Source organism: Uranotaenia lowii, unplaced genomic scaffold, assembly GCF_029784155.1.
Source record: "Uranotaenia lowii strain MFRU-FL unplaced genomic scaffold, ASM2978415v1 HiC_scaffold_10, whole genome shotgun sequence".
Taxonomy (NCBI): Eukaryota; Metazoa; Arthropoda; class Insecta; order Diptera; family Culicidae; genus Uranotaenia; species Uranotaenia lowii.
Window position 1 is genome coordinate 23,291 of NW_026596966.1, and position 14,145 is coordinate 37,435.

The window sequence follows — 14,145 nt, forward strand, 5'->3', positions numbered from 1 at the left end:
AACAAAACAAATACCATGACAAGAAATTGACAGACATTCTTGACAATTCCCATACAGGTTCTTTTAAACACCTAGAAGTATCTTAACGGTGCGTTAGAAAGTGTCAAGCGAACGTTATCTTGAAGTTGCATTAAAAGCGCTTAGAAGTTCCGTTAACAATATTTTAACCTTTCAAAAGGCCATGGAAGTTCCTGAGTAACTTTCACGTGACATGAGTCACCTGAAGCTCTCGTAAAACATTTTTTTTTCAGCCAAATGTGAACTTTGGAGTTCGATCTTTAAGTAAAAACGCGACTTTTGGTTGCTTGGGTTTCTTCCTCCGTGGGCTCGGCTTAGGTTGGTGGAACGAACCGAACCTTTTGGATTCGGTAGCTTGCAAATTTGCAAACATCCTACATCGTCGTTGGTGGAACGAATCGAACCGCACTAGAAGGATTCTAGCGTTCTGTAACTTGCAAGTTTGCAAACGTATCGGCGATAAAATACATCCTTGTCTCACTCCAGCAGTTACCGGGATAGGTTCGGACAAGGCACCGTCGTGCAAGACTTTGCACGAAAATGCCTCATACTGTGCTTCGATGAGATGGACTAGTTTTTCTGGGACCCCCCGTCGTCTTAGCTTAGAGCAGCCCAGATGTTTTCGTGGTTAAGTCGGTCAAATGATTTCTCGAAATCAACGAACACCAGCAGAAGAGAGACCTGGAATTCGTTGATTGGTTCCAGTATTATTCGTAGCGTTGTGAAGTGGTTCTTTCTGACGACCAAAAAAAAAACAAAGGTCAACAAGTTGCATTTTGCCAAAATCACTACATTTTCGTTTTTCGTGCTTGGGAGCTCGAGTCTTTATGAAAGTAGTGCTTTCCCAATCATCTTCTTTGGTGCAGTACACTTTTCAGCACATTTTTGGCACAGAGGTTTTCTATATAGGCATTGGATTTTTGCAACTTCTTCTACGGGTGTATAAGAACTAGCATAAAGTATTAAAAAGTATTAAGGAGGTTTCAAAGGTTTAGAGTTTTTCAATAGTTTTTATTTTGTTTTTTTTTTTCAAATTCTTTATCATTACATCTGGGATTCATAAATAAACTTACACAGCAAAATCCTAATTCAAATCAAGATTGCTTTTTTTTAACTCGATTTTACTTGTCCAAACGAGTTGATATCATACATATGTTTTATCTAGGATGGTAGAAGAGTAATTGTTACTCTTTTAGTTTTTTTTTATAGTGGGAAGCGAGATTTTTCTACCCTAAAAGGAAAAAAATTCTAAGGTCAAGAGCGTATCGCTTTGTTTGGTCTCTTCACAGTGGAAAGGGTGATTATAATCATAAAAATCCTTAAAGTTAAAAAAGTGAACATTTTCGGTAAAGGAAAAACAATACTAAAACGTGTGATCTACACCTACATACACTTGCACCCACATACGTCAAGCTAAACTTCTTCCATTTGAAGTTCGGTGTCATCACCGTCACTGTCCATCAACCCCTTCCGGCTTTCGTCTTGTCTCACTGAGCTGGTTGTCGATGATTTACTGGCAAGATTAACGACTGGATTGAGGGAGTACAGATAGATTGAATAGGAAACAACCACTATCGCGAGAACGGTGTTCAAGTAAATCGGAATAGAAAACAACAGAAAAGATAGGATAGCCGTGAACAGGAGTTCCAATGCGCTGGCGAATGTTTTCAGTATAGAATTCATGTATTTTAAAAAGAAACTGGTGATAATTCCGATGGCGGCGTTGTTGATCATGATGACTAGAACCTCGAAACGGAACACTTCCACCAAATGTTCAGTGGTAACTGCGGCCGACAGCTCACCACGCAACATCAGAATCAATAGGTTGCACACTATTGAATCCAGATACATAAACACGTTCTGGACGTAGATGTTGATGTCGGAGCCCTTCCGCTTCAACAGATACTCATTGTAGACCCCGGCCAGGCAGGAACAAACGGTTTGCACCAATATTAAAACGGCACTAAAACTCAGGCCGAAGCCGCTCATGTTTTTGCCATTGAAGGTTCCGGCGCTATTGGATGGTTCTTTCCCTTTCGAGGCATTTTCTTCCGTGTCCGAGTCGAAGAGAGAAAAATTCCACTGTTTCAGCATACATCCAGCGGTCAGAAGGCACAGCGAAAACCACTGTTTTCGGCTAAGTGTTTTTTTGAAAATGATCTGGAATGAGAAGAAAAAACACATTTTTTGTGGAGATCAAAGCCAATTTCTATTTTTTCGTAATAAGAAACGATTGATTCTTAATATCCCTAGAACAACGTTCGAAGCCTAATTTTAAAACTTGTAATTTATTACATTGTCACATTCTGAGCTAGAGATTCACTTTACAGCATAGCGCTAGGCCACGTTCTCAGGACTTTATTATTGATAAAAAACTAAGATTGATCGATTTTTATACATATGATAACAACAATTTCCTCCCTTTCCAATTTTAGTTATTTTTATTTTACTAACATGTCGAGCCGCCGCTCCCCCTTCCCTAACATAGCTAGACTGAAAAGTTTCAAGAATACCACGGCGCATAAAACTTTGTAGAGTAATTGGCCTGAAATAACCTAAATTTATTCATTTCAACCTGTCTTATTCCAGGATGGTTTGAAATTTAGGGGAAGATAAGGGCATAATGGCCACCTTAAGGAGGTCTCTTATTTAACCATAGAAAACAGCTATAATATAAGAGTTACATAATTGTTTCGTGTTCAGACAAAAAAAAGTCTATTTCCTAACTGGCTGAAACTTGAAAAAGTATATAAAAACGTTTAAAAAAGCATTTTAAAAAGTTTTGCCGAAAATCAGGGGCATAATGAAACCTCCCCCCCCCCCCCCCCCCCCTGGGGTAGAATAAGCACCATTATTCGGGGCACGATGAGCGTTTCCTGCCGTAGAATCTAGCAGTGAATTTAACTCGATGAAGTCAACTAACTTATAAAGCTACAGCTTGACTAGATTCATCCAACGATTTGGCCTATTGTTAAAGTGTTGGAGCGATAATCAGAGGACTTGTTCGATTCCTGGTTGTGCCGATTTTTTTTTCAATTACTATTCATGATCGATGCATTTTGCTCTGAACAGTGAGTCGTAGACCCATCTAACAAAGCATTAAAAAATCATGTATGTCTGTTTGTAGAATACAAATAATTCACATACACTCATACATTATGTTTCTGGTGCTTTGTTTGGCGGATGATGCTACTATCCGTATAATGCAACAATCAAAATAATCGATCATGAATGGTAGGTAAAAGAAAACAAAATCACCTCGACCATGAATCGAACTCGAGTCTTCTGATTACCTCTCCGACATCTTACCAATAGGCTAAATCGTCAGATGTAAACTAGTCGAGCTGTAGCTTTATAATTCAATTGACTTCATCGAGTGGAATTCGCTGCTCTACGGCAGAAAATGCTCATCGTGCCCCGATCAACTATGGTGCTCTGTTCGCCCCAAGTCAACAAGCTAAAGAAAAAATGCGTTTAAAAACTGATTATAGTGAAAATTAAAATTTAATTTTCTTCACTTGAGAACCTAGTAGTTTTTTTTTCTCAGTTTTCTGCAAAGATGATATAGTGATTTCTTTTTTGCTAAAAAATATACTAACTATAAACTGTTCCTTGTGAAAATTTATTTGAGAAAATATGTATTTCCTTTGAAAAGAGGGGTTCCCAGTTAGCCCCGGGTGCTCGTTATGTCCTTTTCTCCCCTATATGTATTATCACGTAGCCGTTGCGCTTAACGCGAAAGTTTGTTATGGAGGGAGATCCCCTTAAAGAGAAAGCAGTAGCCAGAAAAAAAACATCCGAGCGAGTGCATCTCTGCTTACGGTTGAGGTATTAAACAATGCTAAACAATGCTATTAAAAATTCTTTTACTACCTGCCACATCCACCCCCCACCCCCCCGTGCAGAAGCACGGACGTCTTCAGTGACCGATAAGTTAAGACGCACAATTTCCTGGGCAACCATGCATCAAGATGCAAAAAGAACAACAGCGGAGGTACCAGGACGTGGATATCGGGATTTCCGGTCAGGTTTTCTAGCATCATGGCGGCTAAAACGCACCACATGCAAAATGCTGAAATAATAAATTAAAGGAACATAAAACGTAGCCATAAAATTATTCCGAAAAAGTGCTCCAGATATGATAACTTCCAATATAAACAGAAATTAAATGTACAATATTTATAGTTGACCTCAGTGAATCAATCATAGAAATAAAATTGAATCTATCATATTTATAATTAAATCAATCATATTATTATAATTGAATCTATCATATATAAAATTAAATCAATTATATTATTATACATGAATCTATCATATTTATAATTGAATCAATCATATAATTGATGACATGATTCTACTATAATAATTGTTGAATATATAACATCAATCGTGCATTATAGTTGAATCTATTATATTTATAGTTGAATGCACATAATTAATCATACAACTATAGTTGAATGTATTATATACATTGTTGAATGTACGAAATCAATCAGATTGTCTATTATATGTATTGTTGAAATTTTAATAATTATAGTTAGCCGAGAAACAATCAGATATATGATTGAATATAAGGTGATTATTGTTGGAAATACTATACTTTTTTCTTCGTGATGGAACATGGAACTGCCGATCTCTAAATATCAAGGACAGTATCCACGTGCTTTCCAACAAATTGAAGAGCCGCAAATCGTAGCGCTGCAGGAGGGATGCTGGAAGAGTTCAACGGTACGTACGTTCCGAGATGGTCATACCAGAGCTGCGGGTTCCCAATTCGTGGAAAACGGCGAAGTTGATGCTACTACCGAAACCTGGGAAACCTCCAGGGCATCCATCATCATACAGACCCATTTGTCTGCTGGACATCCTTGGTAAGCTACTGGAGAGGATAATATTTAACAGACTTATTATCAACACAAAAGGTGAAAGTGGACTGTCGGACAGACAGGTTGGTTTTCGGAAAGGGAGTTCTACGGTGGACGCCATCCGAATGGTGAGAGTACGCGAAGCGCGCATATAAAAAGAAGCGGACAGGTGTTCGTCACTGCGCCATTGTGACAATCGACGTTAAGAATGCCTTCAACAATGCCAGCTGGGTAGCGATTGCCAAACCGCTTCACAGGATGCGTGTTATTACATGCACTCAATTTTGGGTTACAAAAACCCACGCAAAGCGCAAAAAAGCAGGCACACGCTCTTTTTTTTTAACTCAAAATTAAGTATGACCGAGGTTCAAAACATAGTTCGATTCTATGAACTTAAAGTTAAGTACCCTTTTTTCCTCCTTGCGATGGATCAAAACGGAGTTCGAACTGCGAACTCAAAATTGATCCCTTTTTTTCCTTCGGCGAGGGATCAAAGCTGAGTTCGACCTTATGAACTAAAAATTGAACTCTCTTTGTTGGACTGAAAACACTTAGCGAGTTCAGTCCGAACCGAAACAGCAACCAACGAACACGTCGCAAAAATATGTCGTTCCGGAACAATTACCGGAAGACTATGAAGGAACTTCATAATGAAATGCTTGTTCACCGTGTCAGCGTAAAATTCTGTCCGTCATTGTCATCATATGGTGAGCGGCTTGGAATGTCCGGAAACTTTCGGATGTTGTTTACTTCCCGTGGGAAGTAACATCCGGAAGTTTTCTATGACCGGGAATGTCAAAACTTTCCACCGCTCTGTAATTGCAATGCAATGTACCGGAACAGCAACATCCGGGTACAACAAATTTTAATCATCATTCAATTCCCTGAAAATCAGCTACCCTCGAAAAAAAAGGATAAATTCGAGTTCGGCTGCCGAACTTAGTATTGAGTATGCCTATAAGAACTTAGTTTTGCTATTGCCCAGTCAAACTCAAAGTTGAGGGAAGCCACCGAAGTGCTGTTTTGAACCAAAACTACTTAATTTTGAGTTTAAAAAAAGAGCGTGCAACTGCTAGTGGGTGGACACACCCTGGTGCTAAGAGCTCGTGTAGAGCTGTCAAAATAAAAAAGCGCACGAGAAAAGTGCAGCCGACGCGCGAAGAAAAGCAGCCAAATCAGGTAATGCTTAATTAAATTTTATTTAATCGCGAATAGCGATAATTAACAAATTATTTCCTTCGCAGGAAAAAAGGAAAGCTAAAGGTGCCAGAGCAGGCTGAACTGCCCCGAAAAGGAGCGTGCCGGAAACAGCCTTCGAAAGAAGTAAGTATACACTTACTTTAAAAAAGTAAGGTTAGGCACTGATGTGGTGTGGTTTTTTCAGGGCCGTTTCACGGGATTTCAATAAACCCAAGCCGTGACAAAGTGCTCGCGTCTAGGATCGCTCCCGGCGGCGCGACTTATTGCTGCTTTTGGCCACAATAGCCGTATCGAAATCACCGAGCGAAAGGTGATTGGTAGCACAAACACGCGCCCAGGATCATTCCCGGCGGCGCGAATTAGTGTTGTGTTGTATTTCGGCCCCACTACAGGCCACGCACCGCAACTTATCGGGCCAAAGAAAGGCGATGTGGTGGAAAGTTCCGGCCAGAAGAGCCATATAGTGTCAGTTCCGAACCGAAGGAGTTGGGCTCAATATCTCCGCGCCCAGGATTATTCCCGGCGGCGCGATTTAATGTTATTTTGCGGCCAGAAGAGCCAAGTGATCGTTTGTGGCGAGCCGAAGGAATTGGGCTCAGTTAACCCGCGCGTAGGATTATTCCCGGCAGCGCGACGAGTCAGTGGTTTCCGGCCAGGAGAGCCATACAGTGTCAGCACTGTTCTAGAGAGCGAACCGAAGGAGTTTGGTTCAATATTTCCGCGCCCAGGATCATTCCAGGCAGCGCGATTTAACGTTAACGTTCAGCATCGTCCACGTACCGATCTTCATCGAGCCAAAAGGATATTGGCAGAACAGACGCGCGCCCAGGAGTAATCCCGGCGGCGCGATCCACCATCAGTTTCCGGCCAGAGCCGAATCGCGGCTATTAGTTGCCGTATGTTGTGTTGCCGTTGAGTTCCTGCGAGACGAAGCGAGGGATTGTCGCTTCCATTTCGCGTACCTAGGAAACATATGCTCGGTTGAACGAGCCGAAAGGAAGAATATTTGTGTGCCGGCTCGCAGTGCCGAAGGGAATTGATCCGAGGTGGCCATATCACAGGAAGAAAACAGGTGAGCTTTAGTTAAGGGGGACTGGTGGGTGGATAAATTTTATCTTTCTCGCGCACAATTGCGCATTTTGTTGAGTTTGCCTACAACATCTGTTTGGGACAACACGAGGCCCCAACAGACAGGCAATAGTGTTCCCAATACCCTCTGCAGGATAATAGGAAGCTTCTTTGAAAATCGAGTCCTGACGTACGAACCAAAACTGGATTACGATCTACTGCCTTAACAGCGGGTGTCCCACAGGGTTCCATACTCGGACCTGTGCTTTGGAATGCCATGTATAATGACGTGTTAACGCTGAAACTACCAAAAGACCTTCGTTTACCAAGGCATCAGGGTGGATTTGATTTAAATCAAAGTGATTTAAATCATGATTTAAATCACGATTTAAATCACTTGATTTTGATCAGTGATTTAAATCAAAGTTTCTCAGTGAATAAAATACCTGAAATTTTATGATTATGGAATGGTTTTTTTTTTCATTTTTCCACGTTTTTAAGCATCGAAGCATCCCCTCGGGAATTAAGAATTGATATCTTTTTCTTGCTCCTTGTGATATTCCGAAAGTTGTGATTGATGTCGAATGCTTGTCCACGTAGCAGGAGGTTGAACTTGGATAATGTCCACGCGGACATACTTCATAAATTTTAATCTAATTTAATTCAATGAACATGTTTTGATATGAAGTTGGCATTGGCAAACAATGTCCGCTCAAGTATGCTCAAAATAATTTTTGTTCATTTCTTTCAATCAAACTGAAGTAAATTTTCTTTTCTTTTTTTTTAAAGTCATCTGATTTTAAATTTTTTTTTTGCTTAAATTTTAACGCCTAACTTTTTTAAAAGCAATGAATGAGAATTTATTCTATTTGTTTGATTTTTTTATTTCTCTGAACCAAGAGAAAAGGAAGGATGATTGAGTGCTAAATTCTAACTCGTAGTCTCCTTAAAAAGTGGTTGGTGAATTTCGCTAATATTTTCATTCAGTAAAGAAATTGCTCATTTGTTCATGAAATTAACCATTTTAATTTAAAGAGCTTTAAAAATTGTATTCTAACTATAAAACTAGACGAGGACAGTAGAAAACATGCATTACAAAGGAGAAAGCTTACGAAGGAATTAAAAAAAAATTTCCAAGACAATCGTCAACCGTTTCAAGTCGTTAGATACAAAGTCGAATCGAAGCGGATTTAGTTTGAAAAGCATTGATCTTTGATGAATGTTGAAAATCATGAATCATGAATGTTACACTTATACAGCCTGAATAAAGCTGAGTTTAGCAACTCAGCTTTATCACATGACAGAGAACCTTCGGATGCTAAAATATTTTCCTCAAATGCAATTTATAGAACAAATTCAATCCGAAGTGAAACTATGAATCCTCTGGTGATAGAAAATTTTGAAAGGCTTTTGAATATTAATCCGCAGGTCAGATATATGAACATTTATTATACATTTATCCAATTAGACATAAGTAGTTCTTTAATTAATTCGGACACGAGTCACTTCTACCCGATTAGCAGTTCATTGATAAAATTCGATTTGTCCATGACCGATGACATCCGTGGAATTCCAGATCACGTCCGACCCAACATCATTCCTTCAATCTTTGCAACAAAAGTACGGGAAATTGATCCTACAAAAATGTTCTTTACTGATGGTTCTAGAATCGACAACGCGACTGGCTTCGCAGTGTATAATGAGCGCTTTGAAGCTTCGTTCAAGCTTCGAGAGCCATGCTCCGTTTACACTGCTGAGTTAGCCGCCATTTATTGCACCTTGGAACACATTCGCACACTGCCCGTAGATCACTATTTCATCTACTCGGATAGTCTCAGCTCCGTTGAGGCGATTCGATCAATGAAACTGATGAAGCGCTCTTCCCATTTCCTGCTGGAAATTTCAGGGGTATTGGGTGCTTTGATCGAAAATTCGTATAGGATTACCTTAGCTTGGATCCCGTCTCATTGTCTTATACAAGGCAATGAGAAGGCGGACTCATTGGCTAAGGTGGGAGCGTTACAAGGTGAAATCTTTGAGAGGATAATAACTTACAATGAATTTTTCTCGATACCTCGCAATTTGGCGATTACAGCTTGGCAGTCTAGCTGGGATAATGGCACACTGGGACGTTGGCTCCATACGATTATCCCTAAGGTTCCGACGAAGGCATGGTTTAAGCATTTTAACTTGAGTCGCGATTTCATTCGCGTGGTTTCTCGGCTCATGTCAAATCACTACCGGCTTGACGCGCATTTATTTCGTGTAGGTCTCGCAGCTACCAATGTTTGTGTTTGTGGGGATGGTTACCACGACATCGATCATGTTATTTGGACGTGTGAGCGGTATGATCGATCGAGGACTTGGCTTGTGGATACCCTTAGGGCCCGAGGTAGATCACCTGGAGTCCCAATACGAGACATTTTGGCAAACTTAGATTTTGGATATTTGTTTCCAATTTACAAATATCTTAAGCTCTCTGACCTGGTCGTTTAGTCCTCTCCTGTCAACGTTTCTTCTTTGTGTTTATCTTATTCAACGTTTCTTTCGTCTATTTATTAGAGATACCCCTATCATCCAAAGGGTTCGACAATACCGGAAGTAAGGATGGCCAGCAAATGGAAATCTCTGCCAAACCCCGTTGCAATCGTAACTACAGCAACAGAAGGCCACCACCGGACCCCAATGGAAACTGTTTTCGAAAACAAACCTTTTGTTGTCCTTTTCCCCTTCCTTAGTAAAATTTTTTCTAACCGTTGAGTCGCCGCGACTATTACGGCCCCCTTCCCTACTAACCAATATAGTTAAATTAAAGTTATAGATACACTCGGCACATTTAAACTTTGTCAAAGTAAAAGGCCTAATAAACATAGTTGTAAATTAAAAAAAAAAGAACAAATTCTATTTAAATAAAAAAAATCTGATTTAAATCAAAAAAATCCGATTTAAATCAAAAAAATCGGATTTTTTTGATTTTTTTGAAAAAATCATTGATTTTTATCCACCCTGCAAGGCATTACGGAATTTTGAATATCCGCTTCAGATACAACACTTTGAATACGCCTTTTTACCATTCTAGTATAATGCTGAACCATTTTAAAGATGAATTTTCTGAAATGGTTGATGTGCAAGGCTTAAAGGTGCGTTTCCCGGTAGTGTCGTTTGCACTTGCCACGCAGTGTGGTTTGACAAGAGTGAATGATATTTTCACAACTCTAAGGGTGTACTGAAAATTCATCATAAATTGTCTGCTTTCACTTGAATATCAGTCTGGTGTACTTTAATTCAAAATATACGCCTTGTTGTTTATATCAAAATATAAGCCTACGTCGATCTGAGCGTTTTTGAAGCTACACAGTTTAACAAGAGCGCAGCGAAAAACACGCTCTTACTCTGAACGGGCAAATCTGAGGATCGATGCCAAGCATGCGAAATGCTGAGTGAACAGTTATCATGAGGCACGCGGAGCAACCAGTTAAAGGTTCCAGATTTAAGAACCCAATCGAATCAATTAATGAAGGTTGATGACAGAAACATCCACCCGACGTTTTATGTCGCGTTATCAACTGTTATATGCTTTCCATATAATCTTATCAACAATAATATTGCCCAGTCTGCTGGAACGCGTTCCACGCAAAGACATGAACAAATCAGGATTGAAGATTCGACATTTTTCAACATCAAACAAATATTTATTCTATAGAGATCTCCGGAATTTACACTCACCCAAAAAATTTTCGTAGAGAACTTAAAAAAGGTTCCTTGTCGAAATCTTACCTGAAACAGCACTCCGGTAAACACGACCCGAAGTTGTAGCAGCAAATAGTAGGTCGTCGGATCGAAGGTGGAAAGATTCACGAATGCCAGATTGTTGTACAGGCAGTAAAGAAAGGCCGGTACAAAGTAGAGCAACAGCACATCTCGGCCCTCAAAAACTCGCGCCACCAGAGAGCCGAACGTATTCCTGTGGAAAGTGTAAAAATATGTGTAAGGGTATTTCAGGCATAAAATTTGATAGTTCTCGTCTTACTCTCGGCAGTACAGAAAAGTTGAGATAAGGAGTTTGAAAACTTCTGTGAGCAGAACTACTAGGACCGTATTGTAGCTGTAGCTGTTGTCTGCTCGTTGCGATGCCGTTACCAGGATACCTGGAATGAAATTAAGACTCGGTTGAAAATATTCATGATAACTTAAAAAGGAATGCCTCATATTACCTTGGGCCACGAACAAGGACATGTAGGTCATGAAAATCATGACACTTTTCTTACTGGGAAACAATTCCCCCCAGTTTATGTGGGAGTTACCCATGATTGGTTTTTTAAAATTGTAGCGCTCGGTATGAATCTGCGGACAACTTTCGGGACAAATTTCGTTCTTGAAAGCAGGCAAGAAAAATCAGCGGGTTCCAAACGGAAGTAGGCAAAGATCTAACTGATATAGCATTTTCCACACTTGTATCGTTAATATTCTGAATAACACTTGTATGTGAACTTGTAGAAGTCTTTAAGTGGACTTACTATTAATTTTTATTGCTTTATTTGGAGCAACCCGCAGCGGTCAACACGTAGCAAAATAAACATCTGATATTTCAGGTAATGTTTTCTGTTTTGCGATATGATGTCACACTGGCGTTGAGATTTCGAAAGGGATTAAATGTAAATATAAAGCATCATGATTTCTTCGTAAATATTTTATTTTTTCAGAAACATTTTTAAATACATAAACTTTGTATAAAATGAGGTTTGTGTAAATAAATATTTTTGTTCAATTATTTGTATAAGTCTTTTTAAATAGTTAAGAACGTAAATAAATATTGCACGATCGTGAAATGCTAAACATTTTTTGTTTTTTTACCCACACTTTCCAAACAATTTTTATCCCATGCAAGGTTATTCGAAAAAACACCGTGAATAACACATTTCGCTCAGGTGAATTGTTAATTATTAATAGAATTCGAGTGCAACGGGACCCGTGTCCATTAAATCTTAGAGACCATGTGCCAATGTTCGTTTTTAGTATAACTGGATAAAACAAATTCATTCTCTAAACCAATATAATAATAAGAGAAAGTCCTATGTATTTTAAAGGTTCACAAGTACGCCTCTGGCAGTTAGAAACAATTTTCAGACTCGATTCATAAACATTTAGCGTGCAGTCTGCTGAACTCCTTCGCTCGCGTTCGACTGAATTTTGCATGGGATCGGCAGGGCAACGTCAGTTGACAGTTCTGTGTTATACCTTCCGAAAGTTCAGTTACCTTGAATTCATCGGCGTTTCTGAGAGCTGGCAGCAACAAACTATTTCGCGAACGTGCAGTGGACAGTGACGGTTGCGTGGATTTTTGCTCTCGTGAAATATCGATATTGAAATCGGAATTTTGGAGAATTGAGTTGTTTCTGGGATTGTGAATTGAACGGAGAACAATATAGTGAAGCAAGAACGAAAAAAGAAAAGAATCAGTGCTAGTGAAACAGCGAAAAAGACGCTTTGCAAGCCGAAAGCACAAACATGGCGGACATCAGTGAAGAAAGAAGAAATTAAAATGGCGGAAGTGAAGCTGAGTTTTCCAATGCAAGAAAGAGCGTGTGAAAAAAATATGGCTGCCAGTAAAGCACAAAGTGATAGTGGGATGGACCCCGCTGTAGTCCAAGAGAAGCCAAAAATTAGTTATAAATACGAACCTATTGATCAAGGGCCGTATCGTGTTCTAATTGAATTAATTAAAAAAATCGGTGAAAATGGAGAAGTGCAAATTAATAAGCTTTCGTTGGCCGCTTTTCTACAGAAAAGTTGCTACAAGGGACATGTTACTGATATTAAACAAGCGGGTAGAAACAGAGTAATGGTTTTTCTTACGAAGTTTGAGTTGGCAAACCATATGACCACAGATGTGGAGCTTCAAAAACAAAACTACCGCGCTTTTATTCCTAAAAATTTCATCACGGTTGATGGAGTTTTGGCGGGGATACCTCTGGAAATTTCCATGGAAGAGCTAGTCGAAGGACTAGAATGTGATGTGCCGGTTTTAAGTGCCAGGAGGATGAACCGATTTGTAGACAAGGAGCCACAACCAACTCAGCGAGTAAGCGTAACCTTTCGCACGAACATTCTTCCACGGATGGCCAAGCTTTATTGCTGTTCGGTGAATATTCGGCCGTTTTACAGCAAACCTGTTTTGTGTCAAAATTGTTTGCGCTATAACCACGCCACACAAAACTGTAGGAGCAAACAAAGATGCGCAAAGTGCACCAAGGTGCATGGCACGGATATTGAATTTGAACGATGCAGAGTGGAACCAAAATGCTTGTACTGCAGAACCAACCATGCAACAACCGATGAAGACTGTCCGGAACGCAGACGACAAACCAACATCCGCTCAATCATGGCTCGCAGTAATCTAAGTTTTGCGGAAGCTATAGAAAAGTTCCCGATTGTGACACAAAACTTTTATCAGGCGTTGACGGAAGCTGTAGAAGATCCAACACCAGCGGAATCGTTTGCTACGATGGTTGCTGGTAAATATAGTCGAAAACAGGAAGCACGTCCAAAATTCAAGGAAGCACGTAAAGAGCAATTAGATATGAACATAGGAAAGAGTGTGAGTATTTATCAACCGAAAAAGCGGAAGAATGAGGAATCAGTTGCAGACGGTTTCGCATTGTTCAATAAATACAAAGTTGGAGAAGCAGAAAAATGGAGATCAGAGATTCGTGCCACGGCCAGTGGTAAAACATCAGAACCAGCCAGAATTGGAAGACAAATCAACATGCCGGCTCCCTCGTCAAGAAATCAAGGTCTACAGGTATTAGCCAAAGCAGCGTCACTACAGGATATACACCAGCAAGCAAAAAGCTCAGATGAGGTAATAGAAATGCTAAATCAACAAATGTAAGTAAAAATCCATCATTACTATGAAATTACTCCAATACAATATACAAAGTTTAAATAGAAATAAGAAAGAATTGGAAAACGTTGCTTATCAGGGTGGCTA

The 14,145-nt window shown here is 39.7% G+C and overlaps 2 protein-coding genes across 2 annotated transcripts in view; one reads left to right on the forward strand and one right to left on the reverse strand.

Moving 5' to 3' along the window:
- The window catches only part of LOC129759065 (uncharacterized), a 30,583-nt gene that overhangs the window by 12,347 nt on the left and 4,091 nt on the right, over positions 1-14,145 (forward strand). The window lies entirely within an intron of this gene.
- On the reverse strand, positions 1,028-11,770 carry LOC129759069 (UDP-galactose transporter senju). The gene is made up of 4 exons (XM_055756482.1): positions 11,369-11,770; positions 11,185-11,302; positions 10,932-11,118; positions 1,028-2,178 (listed from the first exon to the last, which is right to left on the reverse strand). Exons 1-4 carry the CDS (start codon positions 11,460-11,462, stop codon positions 1,432-1,434), a joined length of 1,146 nt encoding a protein of 381 aa, XP_055612457.1. The 5' UTR covers positions 11,463-11,770; the 3' UTR covers positions 1,028-1,431.